Source organism: Protomyctophum bolini (genome assembly GCF_963924005.1).
Source record: "Protomyctophum bolini genome assembly, chromosome: 7".
In the NCBI taxonomy this organism is placed as follows: Eukaryota; Metazoa; Chordata; class Actinopteri; order Myctophiformes; family Myctophidae; genus Protomyctophum; species Protomyctophum bolini.
The window spans coordinates 48,208,593-48,229,270 of NC_137868.1; the positions used below are offsets into that span (position 1 = coordinate 48,208,593).

The window sequence follows — 20,678 nt, forward strand, 5'->3', positions numbered from 1 at the left end:
AATTACAAATCACATTACAACTACATACAGAGTATGTAGTTGTAATTTGATTAGCAGTATACTGTGGTTACTTGGTTCCAAAAAGTGACAGCCAAGTTTTTTTCAACCGTAAGTCTGTGCCTGGTTTGCTGGGACCAGATACCACATTACGTCATCGTTGAGAACTGGGACCAGAGTACATGGTGTGTATACGTATGTGATGACGTAATGTGGTTGAAAAAAACTTGGCTGTCACTTTGAAGAGACCAAGCGAAATTATTACTTGCGCGCTCTGCTTGCGCAAGTACAAAGTTAACCATAAAGCTTAACGTTAGTGTAGTGTGCAAGAACTAAGTATATATCTAAGTATAAGTATGTATGCAAAAACAAAGTTTTATTCTAGAAAGAGAAATGATACGATTACAACAATCACCTCTAGAAATCCAACTATACAGAAGATAATTCAATTACCATTAAATAATTCATTAAAAATTGGATTGTTGAACGTGAGAGGTTATCTAACACATTTAGAAGATATAAACTCAGATTCCCAACTCAAAATGTTGGATCTAATAGCTTTTACTGAAACACACTTAAAGAAAAATAATAACATTACTTTTAAATTAAGAACAATGAACACGAATTACAATACAATCAGGAATGACAGAGAATATGATATAGGTGGGGGAGTTAACACAAATTACAATACAATCAGGAATGACAGAGAATATGATATAGGTGGGGGAGTTATGTTTGCTATAAAATAAGATATTTCCATTGAAATAATTCAAAATGAAATCAGGATATTAGAAAGAGTAGAACACGTATGCATACATGTAAAAGATAAAGATCTATATATCATTCTTATGTACAGATCACCTAAAACAGACCTTTCGAAATTAAACACATTTCTCGAAAACATGGTAAAGTATCTATCATCTCCGAGATTTCAATGAAGACCATTATATACGTTATATAAGTTAGAGACACATATTACTCTGATCATGATTTAGTATTAATATCACTATAGTCCAAGATTAAATACATTTAAAAATTTAAATTGACAATTTACAATAAATAATAAAATAATTATACTGTATAACATATTTAAATTCAGTTTATATGCCTTTTTCATATCAATGATTTATTTTTCTTTGAAAAACTAAAAAGGGATCTAGAATATTTCTAAATTGATAAAAGCGTATTTCTTATATAGATAGAAACTTGAACCATACTTAATAATACTAGGTGTTTACATGCATAAAGTAGATAGGTAGCAAATTGTTACACCTAATAATTAGACATTTCAAACGTTCCTTCACAGAGATACTGAGATTCCACAGTTTACAGCAGTTGAAAATACTTGTGCGCTCTGCTTGCGCACTAGTTGGCCATTTATGGCCTACTAGTGTGCAACAAGCAAGTATGCACTCGACAGAGTGCAGTTCTAGTTTTCCTATATTTAAAAAAAATAGCAGACAACTAGAACTGCACTCTGCCGAGTGCATACTTGCTTGTTGCACACTAGTAGTGCGCAAGCAGAGCGCGCAAGTACTTTCGACCGCTACAAACCGCTACAAACTGTCAAATCTCAGTTTCTGCCTCTATGTATGTCATTTGTAAGTTGATTAGCGGTATACTGTGGTTACTTTGCGCCCTATGCACCGTCCCAGCCTTTTCGATGCGTATGCACCGTCCCAGCAATGACTAATGACTAGACATACGTATACATATACATTATACTATATAGAGTATGTAGTTGTAATTTGATTAGCAGTATACTGTGGTTACTTGGTGCCAAAAAGTGACAGCCGTCTTTTTCAACCGTTTTTATGTGTATGCAAATCTGTGCCTGGTTTGCTGGGACCAGATTACACATTACGTCATCGTTGAGAGCTGGGACCAGAGTACATGGTGTGTATATGTATGACTAGCTCTCAGTGATGACGTAAGAGAAATGGTCATCTGTGTAATCTGTCCCAGCAGACCAGGCACAGATTTACAAATTACAAATTTCAAATTACAACTACATATAGAGTATGTAGTTGTAATTTGATTAGCAGTATACTGTGGTTACTTGGTGCCAAAAAGTGACAGCCGTCTTTTTCAACCGTTTTTATGTGTATGCAAATCTGTGCCTGGTTTGCTGGGACCAGATTACACATTACGTCATCGTTGAGAGCTGGGACCAGAGTACATGGTGTGTATATGTATGACTAGCTCTCAGTGATGACGTAAGAGATATGGTCATCTGTGTAGTCTGGTCCCAGCAGACCAGGCACAGATTTACAAATTACAAATCACATTACAACTACATACAGAGTATGTAGTTGTAATTTGATTAGCAGTATACTGTGGTTACTTGGTTCCAAAAAGTGACAGCCAGTTTTTTTCAACCGTTTTTATGTGTATGCAAGTCTGTGCCTGGTTTGCTGGGACCAGATACCACATTACGTCATCGTTGAGAGCTCGGACCAGAGTACATGGTGTGTATATGTATGACTAGCTCTCAGTGATGACGTAATGTGGTATCTGGTCCCAGCAAAACAGGCACAGATTTGCATACACATAAAAACGGTTGAAAAAAGACGGCTGTCACTTTGAAGAGACCAAGCGAAATTATTACTTGCGCGCTCTGCTTGCGCAAGTAATAACAATGAGACACGTGAGTTTTTACTTTAATTTTTGCTACTTTTGTGTCTCACTCCTAGTAGGGCTTTTATATAGAAAAACATAAAAAGTTGAAATATATTTGTGATACTTCTTTCCCAAAAAACTTGATGTCTGTTTTTGTTATAGCCTACATTGTATTTACAAGTAGGGCCTAATATTGTTTGTGACAGGCCTATGCCAATATTTTGCTAGCAAGCAAGGGTCACACCCTTTGACACACCACAGTTGTGTCAGAAATCATTCATTTAGATTTGATGTTCCACCATTAAAAGAGTTTGATTGATTGAACATTTTATTCAGTTTGTAGAACTGTGCTCCATTTTCAAGTCATTTTCAATTAAATTCATCGTAATTTTCAACCTTTTTCATAAGGCCTATTATTTATTTGGCACACGGACTGATGAGATTGGTATCCAGAGAACTCGCCAGTTTTCCAAATTGCTGCGGTTTAGTGCATTTTTGTTTTACTTCACCTTTATTTCAATTGCATATAATTATCATAATATAAGGCCTATTTTTTTCGGCACACAGACTGATGAGATTTAGCCACTGCCAGATCAAAAACATTTTGTTTGTTGGATAATATTTTGTCCACAATTCCATGCTGTAGGCATATTTATGTGGTAGATAACAGGCAAACAATTTGTCTATCATTAATGTTAGCCAATATTGATCACCGGTTGCAACTTCAGGGAGGCGCTATAAGGTCATTAATGCAAGGACGAACAGACTGAAAAACAGTTTTTACCCCAGAGCAGTCATACCTTTAAACACTGACACTTTTATAGACTAAAGGGACTTACTGTGCAATATGTCTGAATGTATTTTTTACAAGCCTATTTGTCTTTTATGCACTTGAGCTGGATTGCAAATCAATTTTGTTGTCTTGTACAATGACAATAAAGATATTCTGATTCTGATTCTTGGACTCTTGTATTTCACTGTAGCCTACTTTAGCCTACTGCAGCCTACATCAGCTTGTGACTACAACTTGCTCCTGTTCGCAGATGACTCAGCACTACCAAGATACCCCCCATGTACCTGTCTAAATTAGGGCTGTCAAACGATACAATTTTTTAATCAGATTAATCACAGTTTAAAAATGAATTAATCATGCTTAATCACCATTTGAATTATGTCCAAAATATGCCATGTTTTTCTGTATATTGTTGTATATTATGGAAAGAAGGTGGATATACAGTATACATTTAACATACGTATGCATCTATATATAACAAAAATAGTGTGGCAGGACGTCACGTGTCTCTGTGAGGATCAGTTCATTTATGTTAGGGGTCGCCACAACAGATCAATTTATTCCTGTGCTGGGCGTCCTTCTCAAGGCTCATACATAGTCTGGATTTACGGCGGTGGGGTGACCACCGAACTACAACATGACGTCAGGAGCCGCGGTGAAGAGCAAACCACCGCCACCGCTCCAGCCCTTCTCTCTGTTTTTACTCACCACCGCTCAACGTTATTTCAGTTCCGGTGGTCAGCTCACCACCGGAGCGGTGGTCACCTTACCACCGAAAATCCAGACTATGAATAGGCCTTCAGTCACTCCAGCCACCTGCATGTCCTCACCACATCCATAAACCACCTCTTCCACCTCTCCTTTACTCTTGCTCTTGCCCGGCAGTTCCATTTCCAGTATCCATCACCCAATACAGCCATCATAACTCGTCCACAGACTCCACACATGTCCAACTCCAAACCATCTCAGCCTCTTATAACTCTCGTCTCTTATTTCCCACACCTTCCAACCTGGGCTGCCTCTCTTACTGTCATTAATGGCAGTAAGAGTTCCGTAGACAGCTCAGAAGTGCCATTAATGACGTATAGCACATCGATCCTTTAGTGTAATATTACAAATATACAAGTTACCCTTAAACACATCAGGTCAATTTCATTATAACTTCATACGTTATATTATAACTTTCATTATACCGTATAACTTATTTGATTAAATTTTTTTTTTTTCTTGTGACAGATGTAGCCACTACGATCGAAAATATCCCATGAAAAGTGCTAGGAGTCAAGGGATTTGCATGTCTTAATGACTGTTGGTAGGGCGTTCCACATTTTGGTGGCATAGGAGCGAAATGTATTTAGTCCCTTGTTAGTGCCAAATATGGGTTGCACATGGTTTGTTGCGCTCCCTCTGGTGTTGACAATAAGGAAGTATTTAGACAGGTACATGGGTATCTTGGTAGTGCTGAGTCATCTGCCAACAGTAACAAGTTGTAGTCACAAGCTGATGTAGGCTGCAGTAGGCTAAAGTAGGCTACAGTGCAATACAAGGTCTGCTAAAAGGATGAGTCCAAGAATCAGAATATCTTTATTGTCATGGCTACGTTTACATGAGCAGTTAAATCCCCTTTTCATTCCGAATAGAAGTTAAAAGACGGTAAACATAATATGTCCGCCCCTATCCAAGCAGCAGCCTCAAAACTACTACGGAATGAAATTATGGGATTTCAAAGTGTCGTCTTTTGTCTGACAGTCACAATGAATGAACTGTCTATATTTTATGTGTCCAGCAGATAGCGTAGTTTCACGTGAATTAACATATATCATGTCTTATATCACATGCATGTAAACAATCATTCGGAATGACCATTTCCCATGGAAACGCGCAGCAAAAAACATTACTTCGGAAGTATTTTTTTTCCCGGAAGTATTCATTCGGAATGATCACCCTGCATATAAACGCGGCCAATATTGTACAAGACAACGAAATTGATTTGCAACCCAGCTCAAGTGCATTAAAAAAAAGACAAATACTCTATATAAAAAATACATTAAGACATATTGCACAGTAAGTCCCTTTAGTCCGTAAAGTGTCAAGTGTCAGTGTTTAAAGCTATGACTGCTCTGGGGTAAAAACTATTTTCAGTCTGTTCATCCTTGCATTAATGACCTTATAGCGCCTCCCTGAGGGTATAAGTTGCAACCGGTGATCGATATTGGCTTGTTTCCATTGGGGTCCTTTTGTACTAGCCTACTCAATTCATAGAAAACATTAATGATAGACAAATCAACATTTGCCTGTTATCTACCACATAAGTATAGGCCTACAGCATGGAATTGTGGACAAAATATTATCCAACAAACAAAAGATCTGGCAGTGGCAGTGTGCCGAATAAAAAATAGGCCTTATATCATGATCATTCAATGCAATTTAAATAAAGGTGAAGTCAAACTAAAATGCACTAAACCGCGGCAAGTTGGAAAACCGGCGAGTTCTCCGGATACCAATCAGTACATGTGCCGAATAAATAGGCCTTATGAAAAAGGTTGAAAATTCGGATGAATGATGAATTGAAAATGGAGCACCCTGATGTAAACAAGTCTGAGCTTTTTCTGGTTTTGTCCTCGTAGCAGTCTTTGTACCCGTTCTACAAACTGAATAAAATGTTCAATCAATCAAACTCTTTTAATGGTGGCACATAAAATCTAAATGAATGATTTGTGACACAACTGTGGTGTCAAAGGGTGTGACCCTTGCTTGCTAGCAAAATATTGGCATAGGCCTGTGTGACGGCCCCCTGGGCCTTTAGTCTACTATATGGGTTCACAGTGGCCCAATCCCAAATGCCTCCCTCAAGCCCTGAGCCCTGGACCCTCATTGACTTTAGTGACGTCAGCTGTAAGGGCTTGAGGGTGAGAGGCTGCAAGGGCTCCACATTGTTGTGAAAGAAATGGGACAGCACTTTGAAGATGAGTCCGCCATTCATGAGTCCATGACACTTTATAAAAACTCTCCATATTCACAGCCAGTGCCTACCTACATGCTTGGCCTATTTATACATGTCTATCATGTCTATTTTAGTATTTAAGCTGATCGTTTTATTATTATTAGTTTCATAAATACACTTTCCTGTGTGATATGGGTTGTAATATTCATATATAATAATATTCATTATACATTTCATTTCCATATTCTTTTACTTTGCTCATTAGTCATTTCTCATCATGTTTCCCTTATTATTATTATTGTTATTAAATATATAGTCTATATCCTTCCATTCCGTCTCCTTTTAAGAACAGTGAGAAAGCACTATTGTGTTTGTTGACATTCTAATCGCGATACATAACTAATTTGCATATTTAAATGATTGACGTTTGGAGGATCCCCCTCATTCCCCTGGTAACGCTATGAACTGTGGGTAATTTCTTTGCTAAAGTCAGCCCAAAGTCAGCATCGATGCTGACTTTGGCAAAGGGCACATAAAGGGGCGGGGCTGAGCCCTCACTGACTTACCGATTTCAAATGGGACATCCCTCAAGCCCTCGCAGACTTCACATGAACGCGCAGTTAAGTCAGTGAGGGCTCATTGAGTCAGCAAGGGAGTGGATTGGGATTGGGCCGTGTGTATGTGTGGCTGTGCCTTTAACAGTTCCATTGCAGTGTTGGAGGGTGGAGCCAGAGATGAGTGGAAGGGGAGACACCTGGCCAGTGTCCTCCCCAAACACTATTTAAGACACCTGCTCTCAAAGCACTACAGATCTGCTTTTCTCCACAGGCTGCAGGGGCGGCCATAGGAGAGTTCCCTTGTTCAGTTATTTGTTTTGGTTCTAGACTTTGGGCAGCATGTTTCCCTGCCGGTATGATTTGGAAACTTTAACTGAATTGCTTGCATTATCTTTTTCCACAAGTATTAAATAAAATACTTATTTTTCGATTGTCTTCCGGTGTGGTTTCCCCTTCTTCGTTATGGCCCCAGAGCAAACAATATTAGGCCCTGCTAGTAAATACAATGTAGGCTATAACAAAAACAGACATCAAATCTTTTGTAAATAAAAGTTAAAACTCACATCTCAATTTTATTGTCTGCCATTTTTGAAAAATATAGGATAATAACTATGGATCCATTAGGAACACAGGTTATTTTTTCAACTTCCTGTAAAGTTACGCTTATAGTGTCAGCTACAATATATATATATATTACATTTTGTTTTATATAAACAGAACCTCTAAGATTTACTAATTCAATCTGTTGTCAGTGATGCCACATGGGCATGTGGTTTATGCAGTAAAAAATGAATCCATTGTCCATGCAATGTTTCAGCATTTCTTATTTATTCAAAAATAAAAATAAGAAAGCGAACAAATAAAATAAATAATGACTCGCACTGCCCTGTGCTCTGGTAAAAACACCCATGAGCATATTGGTCCTAATGAACCATAAAGGATATGAACATTTGTTTTGACAGACAAGGCATTGGAACAAAGTGTACTGGATCTTTTCAGGGGAATTAACTATGTACATAGTGCACCATCACAACATCTTTCAATTACACACCCCATGAAGCCTTGTGGTTTTTGTTTTTGTCACATTCCTGAGTCAATAATTTGAGTCCCGACTCCCCAGCTAAATGGAACTAAATTAACCATTATGGGTCTATAACTCTGAGAGTGTACAAATGAAACCAAATGGCAAAATGAAACCAAATGGACCCCAACAGCATTTGTAGAAAATTCTCAAAGGAAATGCGTAAAATGTGTAGTAACTCACCCCAATAAATTCCATCAATACGGACCACGTTGTTCTGCATACGACTAACACAATGAAGTCAAGAAGAACGGCAATTATCCCGAGGAACACGACCACGGAAAAGAAAAAAGGAAAAAAGTATACCCAAATATGGTGCCGATAAATCTGCCGTAGCCACTCTAAGACATCCACGTGGTCCTTCGCTGCTGGTTGAATACTGGTTGAAAAAAAGTTGAAAAAAATGTTTCACAAATCTCGCAAGGTATTCCATGCCGTATACATAATAAGCGTTCCAAACAAAGTCCCAAAATACTTGATGCTGAAAATAAAATAACAAAATCAACACTGGACGTAGATTGGGTAGCCCCACTCGGAAACTGTAGAAATCTCTCAGAAAAGGCCTCGAACAACCAAAAGAAGAAAGATAATAGAAGATAGCGGAAATAATCGAAAAATAACGCAGATAGAACGATTTGTATACCCCAAAGTAATAAACGTGGAATCATTGTCCCGATGACAGGCACCAGTTTTACTTCCCAGTTCACTAGGAAAGACCAAACATCAGACATAGGAACCCTTTAAGATGGTTTATTGAATAAATGGAGTATGGTACTTTGTGGTCACAAATGCAGAGGCTTGAAGTATGCATGCGGGGTCGCATGCGAGGCATGGGATGCGTGGTGTAGACGTCCATGGCATGAAATACATGTTGGGACCAGAGGTTCGAGGGGGCGGACCCAGATACTTTGGCTTAGGGGTCGAGGCGTGAGCCTGAGTGATAAGTAGAACCCCAAAAGTATCTTTCCAGAATTTACCAGACCCTGGAACGGTGGGCGTCGTGGAGGTCAGGCGCATTGGAGCAGACATAGCTGTGATGGGCCTGGGAAGACCGTAGGGCCGAGGGTCTGGGTTGTGTGGTCGGGAACTCCCTTGTTGGAGCTGTGCCCAGCTAGCAAGTCATGGCGCGCCGCCTGCGTGAGGCGGTCCCCGCGCGCCGCCGATCGTGTCCTCCGCCGGGCGCGTCGCACGATGTGTGCGCGTCGTTCTTGATCAGCGTGGGCCGTGCGCGCCGACGCGCGTGTAGCAGGCGCCCCGCTACTCTGCCGCGCCTTGAACGTCAGCTACCGAAGGCAGCAGCAGGACAGCGTGGAGCTGTCTTATGACACCACCCCCCCCATATATATTGCGACCCCGCACCCCTCGATCCTCCCCCATGCTCACCTCCCTCCCACATATGTATAGAAACATAATAAAGCTGTGACATGTTGGGAGCTTGTAGATTTCCCCTGTTGAAGTAGACCTAGGCCTATATGAAATAATGCAGCACCATACCAATGTGAACTTCATTGTGTTTTGTTTATTAAAGAAATAATGTACAAAGGCAATTTAAATAAATGTAAGACACTTTAGCATATTTAACAATTTAACAGAAATGCAATTAATATACAACTGAAATACATTTAATGAAACAATGTACAAACATTTATTGTAGATCGGCTATTTTAGGTGACGAGAGTTGGTGCAGATGGAAAAAGATGACTTAAAAATTGTTGTGAATTATCTGTATGCTGTCTGACTGGCAGCCTCTGGTGGACATTCTCCATTCCCTGCACCCATAATGAGACACCTGTTTGCCATCACACCACTCAACTCATTAGCCAATCCCAGTTTAGGTGTGCCACATATAACCAGCAACTCACCCCACACTCAGGCCCTCATTTATCAACCGTGCGTACGCCAAAATATGGGTGCACGCCGAAATTGCCGACATTTTTGACATTTACCATTTCCGGCAAAGCTTGAAATTGAACGTGACAACGTTCAAAATCCACGTCTGCTCCTCAGCTGGCGTACGCATTTTCCTTGGCTGTTTTTCTGTCTTACACAAGCGGAGCAGCATTGTCTGAACTGCTGACTGCTTATAAACATAGACAAATGTAGAAATAATAAGGATAACAACTATTAAAAAAAAGTTGAATGGAATTCCTGTCTCCGTGTCTCATTTCCACGTTTGAATCAGTATAGAATAGATTAACCATGGATTACAATAATAATCTAAATAATAATAATAATAATAATCTAAATAATAATCTAAATAATAATAATAATAATAATCGTAATAATAATACTAATCGAAATAATAATAATCTAAATAATAGAAAATAAACTATAGCGTGTTGTAGGCCTAAAGCCATGCACCCCCGCATCAGCCAGGTGACAATAATCACAAGCATTAGAAACGACCAATTACAAACATGAATGTAGATTCACGCACCTATTTAAATGAGCCTTGCCAGTCATCTGATCTCAACAATGGCATACCTGGCTCTGTTAGAGGACGCTAATGCAGCAGCAGCAGAAGAGGAGGAGGAGGAGGATGAGCCCCGAGAACGACTCAGGGCCCAACGGGTCTTCAGAGACCGGGCTGACCTCCTGGCAGAGGATGACGGCTGGCTCATGAGTCGATTCCGTCTCCCAAGGCATGTACTGATTGACCTAGTCAACAGGCTTGATCCCCTGTTGAGGAGGCGAACCAGGCGCTCACGCGCCATACCTGTCCACGTACAGGTTCTGTCGACATTGGGGTGCCTGGCCACCGGGACATTCCAACGTGAGATCGGGGATAGGTCTGGCATCTCACAGCCCTCCATCAGCCGAATGATGCCCTCAGTGTTGGAGGCTATTAAATCCCTCACTGAGGAGTACATTCCGTTCCCATTCGTTGACGACCAGCAAACCGTGATTAAGAGAGATTTTTATGAGATTGCTGGTCTTCCGAATGTGGTTGGCGCGATTGATTGTACTCATGTGCGTATTAAACCACCCTCGGATAATGATTATTCATACATCAATCGAAAAAACTACCATTCCATCAATGTGCAGGTGATCTGTGATGCCAACCTATCCCTCCTCAACGTGGTAGCCCGGTGGCCAGGGGGGTCTCATGACTCCTTTATTTTCCGCAACGGAAATATAGGAATACAACTAGAGGCTGGTGCATTACGCGGCAGGAGCTACCTCGTGGGTGAGTATAGGCTGTGTTAAATATCGAATGTATTGTAATGTATTACATTTACTAAATTTTCGGTGGGACTTGTGTTCTAGGTGACAAAGGCTATGCAATGGCTGACTATTTAGTCACGCCATTGCAAGATCCAGCTACTGCCCAGGAGCGCAGTTTCCAAGCTGCGCATATCAAAACCCGTGGGACAGTAGAACGCTGCATTGGCCTGTTGAAGGGTGAGATGCTTTTGGTCACATGTGTAGTAGCCTAGCTCTTTATTTTCTGACATAATTTATTATTTGTATATTTACGTTTCATGCATTCGTTTGTATCAAAGGCAGGTGGATTTGCTTGAGCAGCAATGGGGGCACGTTATTGTACAAGCCAGTGAAGGCATGCAACATCATATTGGCATGTGCGGTGTTGCACAATATTGCCCTGGCCAATGGCGTGCCCCTGGATCAAGACCTTATTCTCCCACCAGAAGAGCCGATGCCCATGGACCCCCCACCGGAAAACCCATACCCGAGGGCTAGACAGAGACGAGAGGACCTCATAAGGCGGTTCTAAAAAAGTAAGTAAAGTATACAGTTTGGAATTGGCCCAGATACGTTACACATGTTAAAATGCACTTTTTTTCTCACTTCATTCAAAGAGGGTTTAAAAACATTTGCATATAACAGCAAAGGCAACGAATTGAAATATGGGCACTTATAAAGCTCGATGTAAAATCAAGGCATATAGCAAAAAAGACCTTTGCACAATGTTTACTCACAAATTTTTATTCATTTATTCTGCAGTTGCCTGCCTACTCGATCCACACTCTCTGTGAGATTCCTAATTGAAGTATTTATGTCCCTCAGGGCCTGGACAATGTCCCGCTGCCCGGCCAGGACCGCTTCGTTCAGCACCAGCGCTTGTTCCCGAGCCTGGCGTGGGGGACCTGCAGGAACAGCGCGCGCTCTCACCGCGAGCCCCCCCTCCCGCACTGCTGGCTGGCTCTGGAGGGTTGTGCCGCGCTGGAGAGGACGGACGCACTCTGCCACCGTGCGCCCCCCCCCTCCCGCACTGCTGGCTGGCTCTGGAGAGTTGTGCCGCGCTGGAGAGGACGGACGCACTCTGCCACCGTGCGCCCCCCCCTCCCGCACTGCTGGCTGCAGGCTCTGGAGGGTTGTGCGCTCGGGAGGATCCCCCACCGCTGCTGTGAGCTGGTGGCTCACCGCTGCAGCCAGCCTGATCTGAAATGACATTGTAAAGGCCTAATAAGGCCTAATAAATAAAATAAATAAACAGCTCTCGATGTTTAAGCAATTACATTTAATCAACACGTTAATTTTGTCTCAAGTAAACAATAAACAATGTCATATAACATACCTGACCACCACCAGTCAGCAGCTGAGCCTGACGGAGCTGGGATGCTTTCTTTTTAGTGCACATCTTCAGATCAGACCACTTCTTCTTGACCTAATGAACGGTATAAATTAGCGCTTTTCCAAAGCTAGGATATCACATGTATATTTATTATTCAAATCTATATAATATTCAAGTATATTCAAGTATATTCAAGCATGTCAAACAAACCTCGGCTCTTGTTCGCTCGACCTGGGAGACACTGTTCACCCGGTTGGTGATGCGACTCCACACCTTTGTTTTAACATCGTTCCCGACACCACTGTTGGCCCCGGCAAATAGAATTTTTCGGTTCGTATCGACCTCAGTGGTGAGGACATCGATCTCCGCCTCAGAATAGTTCCTCTTCTTTGCCGTCTTCCGTTCTGCCATTGCTGCAAAACTGAGGGCGCGGCTTTATTTTATAGGGCGTGCCAGATTGATTTCAGCCGTCACATTTATTAACGTCAGGAGGAAATTAAGGAAGGATCAGCTGTTTGCGATCACTTTATAAATGCCGTGGCGACGTGGGTGTACTACGAAACCTGCACTCGAATCTGTGGCAGATTTTACACTCGATTGATAAATGAGGGCCCAAGAGTCTACCCACTACTCCAGCCATGCATGTGTACTTGACCAAAGTAAGCCCTTGTTCCCCTGTACTGTATTGACTTCAAATGTATTCTGTTGACTGCCTAATACAACTGTATGCTTTGGTTTGGTGCCTAAAGTTATACCGCTCATTTGCTACTATGCCTGCAGCCTAATCGTCATTCATTGTTGCATACTAGTTTCCAATTAATACATTTCTTTAATCTTTAATTTTCTTACACGTTATTCCAACCAGTTCCTTTCCCCTCCATCAGGCGCCCCGGCTGGCCAGGGGGAGGCAGTTTAGAGACCAGGATTACTGCATGTTTTTGTGAGGGTACTAATCTTTAATTTTCAAAACATTTTCAAAAACATATTTAACCCATTTAGGCCTAAGGCAGATTCTAAAAACGCCTCTAAATCCTGACCTAAGGTTTCTGAAAAACTTCATTATTTATATAGCAGCATCAAAAAAATTACATTTTTGAATACTGTACAGAACCCAAATATGGGTGCCCGGCCCGCCCAGAATGGGTTAAAAAGACGCAACTTGTTGTTATATATGGGTCACCGGTTGAGCTGCCGGGCTGCCTGGCGTGCGTTTTCTTCCCGAGTGACGGTCACGGGCTCCTTTAAGGTACCGCTTCACCTGGTCTTCAAACACCGCCTCGGTCACCTCCTTGCAGCTCTCGATAGATCTCAAAGCCCCTGGAATGACAGAACAACAAGGTCATACATTGAACAAATTACTGTACATTTACTTAATTTTAGTCCACATAATCAGTACTTAATATGAAAAATGTCCTTGAGTTTCAGTTCTTTGAACCGGGTTTTCTTGAACCCGGTCCAATTGAGGTCCTTTGCCACAGCATCCGTCATCAGGAGGGGCATCATTCTGTACACGGCGTCTTTTACATCCCTCCCACCCTTCGTTGCTAGATGCGAGACCTACAATGAAAATCCAAAAATATCTTTAAGACAAACATCCAACACCATGGAAATAAGTACAATAAATAGATTTAGCATTACATGGTCTGCAAATTAAAACTTACGATGCCATCACCAACCGTGTCATCTTCAGCGAGCTTCGTCTCGAGCTGAGTCAGTGTGGCGATGCTGGTCAAGGGGAGCCCAAGGTTGTCTGGTGGAGCCAAGTGGGTAGGGCCATGCTTTGTCCGCAAGACATGGACATCTTCCCTCAGATGACGGACATCCTCCTTTATCGCAGTCATGTGTCCAACTACGGGGGGAGGGGGAGGTTTAATGGGTTGTTTTACGGTGTGTATATGAAGCTGGACTTTAGGTGAGGCCATATTATGAGCTTGTAGATCTGCTATTTTTCAATGGCTAAAGTATAACAATGCTTAACAACAAGTGTAATGCTTTATTGAGTCGTCCACTCACAGTTAACAGTTCTCAGGTCCTTCATTTCTTCTCTCATCTCCAGCATCTCCTGATGTACAGTGGCCACCGTTTTTGTGAGCCTAGTCACCTCCTTCATCAGAAGCCGATTCTGCTGCAGCATCTCCTTCAGAATGGCACCTACACAAGGAAATGTGGTCAATAAATGCAGAGTTGCAGTGATTGTTTCACTACAATATAAGCAGTGATTTGTACACTTCTGCCCACTGTATACAAATACGGTCAGAAAAGAAAATAACTAACCCGTGTCAGAACTGTCATCCTCTCTCAATGATGTAACTGGGCTGAAGAGTGTGCGTGGCCGATATAAAGAGGAGGAGGAGTACCGTGGATTTGGACGAGCTAAAACACAGACGGTTGACACATTTGAAAATACAACTCAAAACAGATAGTTGAAACGCTAACACAGGATGAGTTACAAAAGATACAAACCAGCACTGCTCTGAACAACTGGAGAGGGACTTGGATGATCTATAACACATTTAAAAAAATAAATATATATATATATATATATATATATATATACACACACACCAAGCACTGATTATTGATAAACAAATCAGATCAAAAAATTACTAACCATCACTACTGCCATAATGGTTCACTGGTGGCCGCACCATGGGGTTTGGTGATTCAGACACTAAAACACATAAGTTAAGGCAGTTTGTAAAAACAGAGTGTATACATTTCAAACACTGCAATAATGAGTGATAAGCACATATTGTCACAAAAATATACTACCCACCACTAGGACTCAACGATGCAACACCTGCAGTCTTCAGCGCATGGACTGGTAGAGTTCCTAAAGACAAATACAATTTGTAATTCAATTAAAAAATGTTTTTGTTACCATTTCAATTTGCATATCGATAAAGTAATTCATTACTGCTCTTCTCTTTGAGTTCCTGCGCTCGACTGGAGGATGTGTGGGTTCGGTGTGTGACGTTCTCCTTACTGCCCATGGACCGGTGGGTCTTTCTGGGTGGTGCGTCATCATCCGAGTCAGAGCCATAGCGTGTGTTTGGTCTAGAAAAGATGATAATTTTAGGAATGCCATGCCATTGTTGACCCAGCTTAATTAACCCATTTAGAATATATTCCAAATGTCCACCACAAAGTATAACATAATGCTTAAAACAGCAAAAGGGGTTCCCGCCCTGAATGGGTTAACCTACTTTCGTTTCCTTCTGCCGCCCATGTCCGACTCCATCTCTGAGCCTGCTTCTGCCCGCTGAAGGCACTGTCGTGCTTCTACCTCCGTGTCTACAAGTTTAGACGAGGCATAATTAAGTAGGGTTGAACTACAAATCTTCAATGAATATATTAAATTCAAAAGAAAAACACTGACCTCGTGTCTTTAACACTTTAATAGAAAACAGAGGCCAGGAGTCAGCCGCTTCCTCCTGTGCAGTCACTGCTCTGTTAATTTGGGTCTGTGAGGTGTAAGTTGGCCAATAACACTGCCCTGTCTCAGTGCACCAGGACAGTGGTACAATGGCCACCTTATCTTCCTCCACAAACATGACCACAGCAAACGGCATGGTCTGAAGTGAAAAATGGAATACAGTTGGTTAACTAAATTAAAATGTTTTAATCACAACAGGGCTACAAAAAAAAAAACTGGAATACAGTTGTTCAAAATGCAATGTTTTTAAACGCAACCGAAATAAAGTAACAGTTTGTTAAAAATAACTTCAAAATCTTCAAAAAAGTGACCAAAAAAAAGTCATCAAAAATTACTTACAAGTGCAACAATGGAAATCCCACAAATCCATCCCGATATGGTAGAAGTGTGTATTTTCTCAAAATGTTGGTCACTTGTGTGTAATGCAGCTCATCCCTCACATTTGTAAGATGAAATATTCCCATCTTTGATGACGCCAACGGATCACTTAAGTAATCGCCCTGGTTCCTGAACTTTTTGTAGATGATGAAGGCATTTTTGTTTGCATCAGTGACAACATTCTCCACGAGAACAACTTCATTGGTTTGCAACTGGACACAGTTGTCGCCTTGTGACCGTTTCACAGTGTAATGTCTTGCGTGCCATTCTTGAAATTGTTTTTGTACTCGAAATCCAGCTGGGATGGGTCCAGTATAGTGCTCCCTTTGTAGAGCACAGGGCTTTTTGGTGGCACTTCGAACACCAATCCTCCTTCTCAGATAGTCGGCGACAGACTTTAGCAAGAATGGATTGTCCGTTCCGCACATACCTTCTAAGCTGCCCAAGGTAGTTTTCAAAGGGGAAACAAGATATGTTATCCAGCGCACCATACCTCTTTGCCTCTTCACTGAGATGAACCAGGGTGTGCATGTTATAAGGCAGCTTCTCTTTGCCGTACAATTTAGCACAGTCCTCCACAAAGACATCCAACATTTCTTTGGCAAATGCCACCCATTGGTCATTGGCACACAGAGATGCACTGAGCAGGATGGTCATGGCTGCTGAGAGGAGCATAAAGTGGGAAAAATGGTTGTCTGGGATGACCCCCTTCAAAACGACTGGTCTAGTGTACAAAAGGAATGTGCAGAACTCTGTTGCCTTCCAGTTTTCAAATGACTCCATTCGCCTTGGCTTTCTGTTGAACTCACATGGAATGTAGGGACGTAGGTTCAGAAGTGCACAGGAGAGCTCTTTAACACTTCCAGTTCCAATCTTTGTCCTCAGGCCGGGTCCTCTCATCCAAAAATACAGCATCTTCCTTGTCACCCCTAGGCAAACTTGGTGCATGCAATCGAGAGGAAACTGTGTCACCATGCCAATGGAGAGCGATGAGAGGGAGGTTTCCCCACGGTGATGAGTGTCCTCAGAGAGTTCGTCCAGTCTGTCATCATCTGACCTGGGTGGGGCGTGTCTGTCAGGAAAAATCACTCTCTTTTCATAGTATTCACCCTTTTGTATGCATTTATCACAGCCATAGTAACCAGAGTGGCCCTTCACATTTTTTATCATGGCTCTTGCAGGGGCGTCGCAAAGAAACGCAGCAATGCTGACGGCAAAGTGCTTACCACCATGGACAATGCCATCAACTTCCAATTGCCGGGCCTCCTCCACAAAATCCTCTAAAAAATCGAGTGACTTTGGCTTTGCATCGCCAGAGTAGATACCAATAACAAAGGGCACCTTGTTCTGCTGGATACCATCTTCATATTTTTCAATTAGTCCTAAAATAGGCCACAACTGGTCATTGTTGCTTTCGAATAAACTTAGGCCATCAACGTTGATCTGTAGGGATATGGTGTCTAGCGAAGCCAAATCTGGACATTCAGCCGAGTCACGATGCCAGCTTTAAGTCCATGGTGGTGGTATGATCCACCAGAACTGGCTTTTATGTCGGTCACCGTTTTCGTTCTAAGCAATGTTCTGGGGTCTTTAGGCAGTCCTGGAATCCGTTTTGAAAGAATCTTGAGTAACTTCTTCACTGTGGCATGTGGAACATTAGTCTCAATTGCCCAATCTGCCAACTCAGACAGGAAATCATCTTCATCTGGGTCAAATTTAAAATATAGCTTACGAAACATATCAGAACATGCTTGGCACGCCCTCTGCTGTCGAGACCCCCGGCCCCTCCTAATCTGCCGGCCAAGATGTTTATTAACATCCTCCAAAGATTTAATCTTCTGCCTCATATAACTCAACTGAGACTCAAGGGCGTTGTGTCCCATCACCGCTGCAGAACTGACAGACGCCAAGTTGAACAGTACTTCATCTGTTGCAACTTGTGGATCTTTCACCTGATACTATACAAGAAACAAAGAAAAAATAAATAAATCCGAATGTTTATATATACGTAAAAGTTGTAAATATAGCAAACGCCAAAAACAGGGTGCGGTTAACTCTTGACTCTCATATGAATACGAGAGTCATGAACCATGGCTAATACAGTATAAGCATGGTCAACAGTCTCATTTGAATTACTAACATACATATTTAAATCGACATTTACAGGATAAATCTTTAAACTTACCATGAGGAGCTCAAATTTGTCGCCAATAATGGCCGATTTGTCCCGCGCAGTTGGAGTCATTCCACTTGCCATGTTCTCACTTGTCACTTGTCAAATCCTGGAATAAATAGTGTACATTAGCGCTTTCTGTCAAAGTGCTGATGGGTGTGTAAAATAATGCTATTGGTTGTTTGTGTCACATGGCACACATGAAAGAATGCGCACGCAACATTGAGAGTTCAACCCATGGTTGATTATAGTTTATTCCAATACTACGTGCGCATTCTTTCATGTGTAGAATGCGTGTAAAATTCAAACATTCAACTTACTTTATAATGCATTGGCCAATTTGGGCTGGAATAACATTGTGCAGTGACTTAAAATGTCACTCAATACAATTATATTTCAATGATGGATAAGTTTATATTTCAAACAAAATTTGTATATAACATTGTGAGTTAATGTAAAACAAGCTATATGATCTGCAACCAACACACACATATTACAACCGCATTCAACTGCAGATACATTTGTTATATTTCATATGGAACATTTGCAAACCTGTGGTGTGAGACTGTGGACTAACACAAAATGTTATTTGCAAACTAATAAGATTATGCCTTCCTACAACACAATTCCCAGGGCTGAAGTTTTATTCACAAAGCATCTGCTTTGACAACTTCTCTGCCAGAAGAAAGACCTTGAGTTGTTCTGTCTGCACCTCCAAACAGCTTAAGGGAAATGATCAAGTGTAAAATGGAAATATATGATCTTGTAAATGCTTAATTAATGCAAAATGATACAAACAAAAATACACTTTTTTTTATTTACCTCAGCACTCAGTTTTGCAACCTAACAGACCTGGTATGTAATGAATTCCATGTTCATTTTGTCCTAAAACACAAATAATCTCAGGCTACCACAGTCCTAAGGTTGGTGAAACAAGCACATACCGGTATTTACAATGTCACCTTCACCTTGCATATTAACCTGTAAGATTATGACAAGCACAGACAGGACACAGAGCTGAGACTAGTACCAAAGTGTGTGTGTGTGTATATATATATATGCAGATATGTACAGTATGTGAAGTATATATATGTTTGGGCTGGTGAACTGTACAATACTGTACTCACAATCATACAATACAATAGGGAAGTAATTTACAATCATACAATACAATAGGGAAGTAATTTACACTAGACAGATTTGACTGTGTCAAAAAGATACAATACAAGCATCTATCATGCGACATCCTGTACACAATCATATGTGGCTTGTGCAATGCAACACTACATTTTACCATGTTACATATTTGACACAATATTATGTACAGTATATCAATGTACAGTATATCCAAAACATTTTATCACCACCATCATAGGTTCCTCTGGCACATCAATAATCAAACCGAGACTTTAAAACATCTGTTATAAATAGTAATGTACTTGCTAAAATGTCAATAATATTGTTTTAAAAAGGTCAGTATTCAATTCAACCCCTTCTACTCCATGGTAATTCGCCGTCTTTGTGAGACTGGGTTGTACTGCGACTGTCTGCAACTATTCACCATTGGAGTATGAATGAATAAACATGTCACGTACATTACTATGTATAATTCCTGAAAGTAAACGCATTGATGATGAATGGTCTACAGTTCTAACCTATCATGCACACCTTACTATTTCTAAGTAGGCTATACAGGATATGATAATGATCTTGACGAGAGATTAGATAAAATAAATCTTTCAGCCTACAGCAGTGTTGAATGTGGTGAATGAAGTCTCACATTAACCCAGTGACAAGTGTTGTGGACGATCTCTTCAAAATAAGAGTAGACTAATTCCTGCAGAACGAAGTCACTCAAAACTAAAAACATTTCATACATTCTAATACATTCTGTATTAGGTGTATAATAAATAACAGACCAGAACATAATCTTTTTTGGCTCTTTTTTTTAATTAAATATTCCCAGGCAAATTCTCCATTGGATCTGTAAAAGTAAAAGAGACAGAATAGATTACTTATTGTATTACGTTTTCAGACATACATTCATTATATTTAAACAAACTCCATTCAAGTATGTTTAGTACGCATGCTATTTTGACTCACCAAAGCCACACATCGGGCAATTTGGATTCTCCATTTTCCATTTCTCCATACGCAACTCAT

At 41.0% G+C, this 20,678-nt stretch overlaps 1 protein-coding gene and 2 long non-coding RNA genes across 3 annotated transcripts in view; all 3 read right to left on the reverse strand.

Moving 5' to 3' along the window:
• Positions 1–20,678, reverse strand: part of LOC308318393 — a 533,465-nt gene that overhangs the window by 244,565 nt on the left and 268,222 nt on the right. The window lies entirely within an intron of this gene.
• LOC308317920 (uncharacterized protein) lies at positions 13,918–14,999 on the reverse strand (the record flags this gene model as incomplete). The annotated part of the gene is made up of 4 exons (XM_080767267.1): positions 14,803–14,999; positions 14,542–14,679; positions 14,190–14,377; positions 13,918–14,085 (listed from the first exon to the last, which is right to left on the reverse strand). The coding sequence occupies exons 2-4, from the start codon at positions 14,660–14,662 to the stop codon at positions 13,918–13,920; spliced, it is 477 nt and encodes a 158-aa protein (XP_080623393.1). The 5' UTR covers positions 14,663–14,679; positions 14,803–14,999.
• LOC308318303 lies at positions 15,144–15,568 on the reverse strand. The gene is made up of 3 exons (XR_013964344.1): positions 15,446–15,568; positions 15,305–15,361; positions 15,144–15,199 (listed from the first exon to the last, which is right to left on the reverse strand). It is a non-coding gene; the product is annotated as an uncharacterized lncRNA (long non-coding RNA).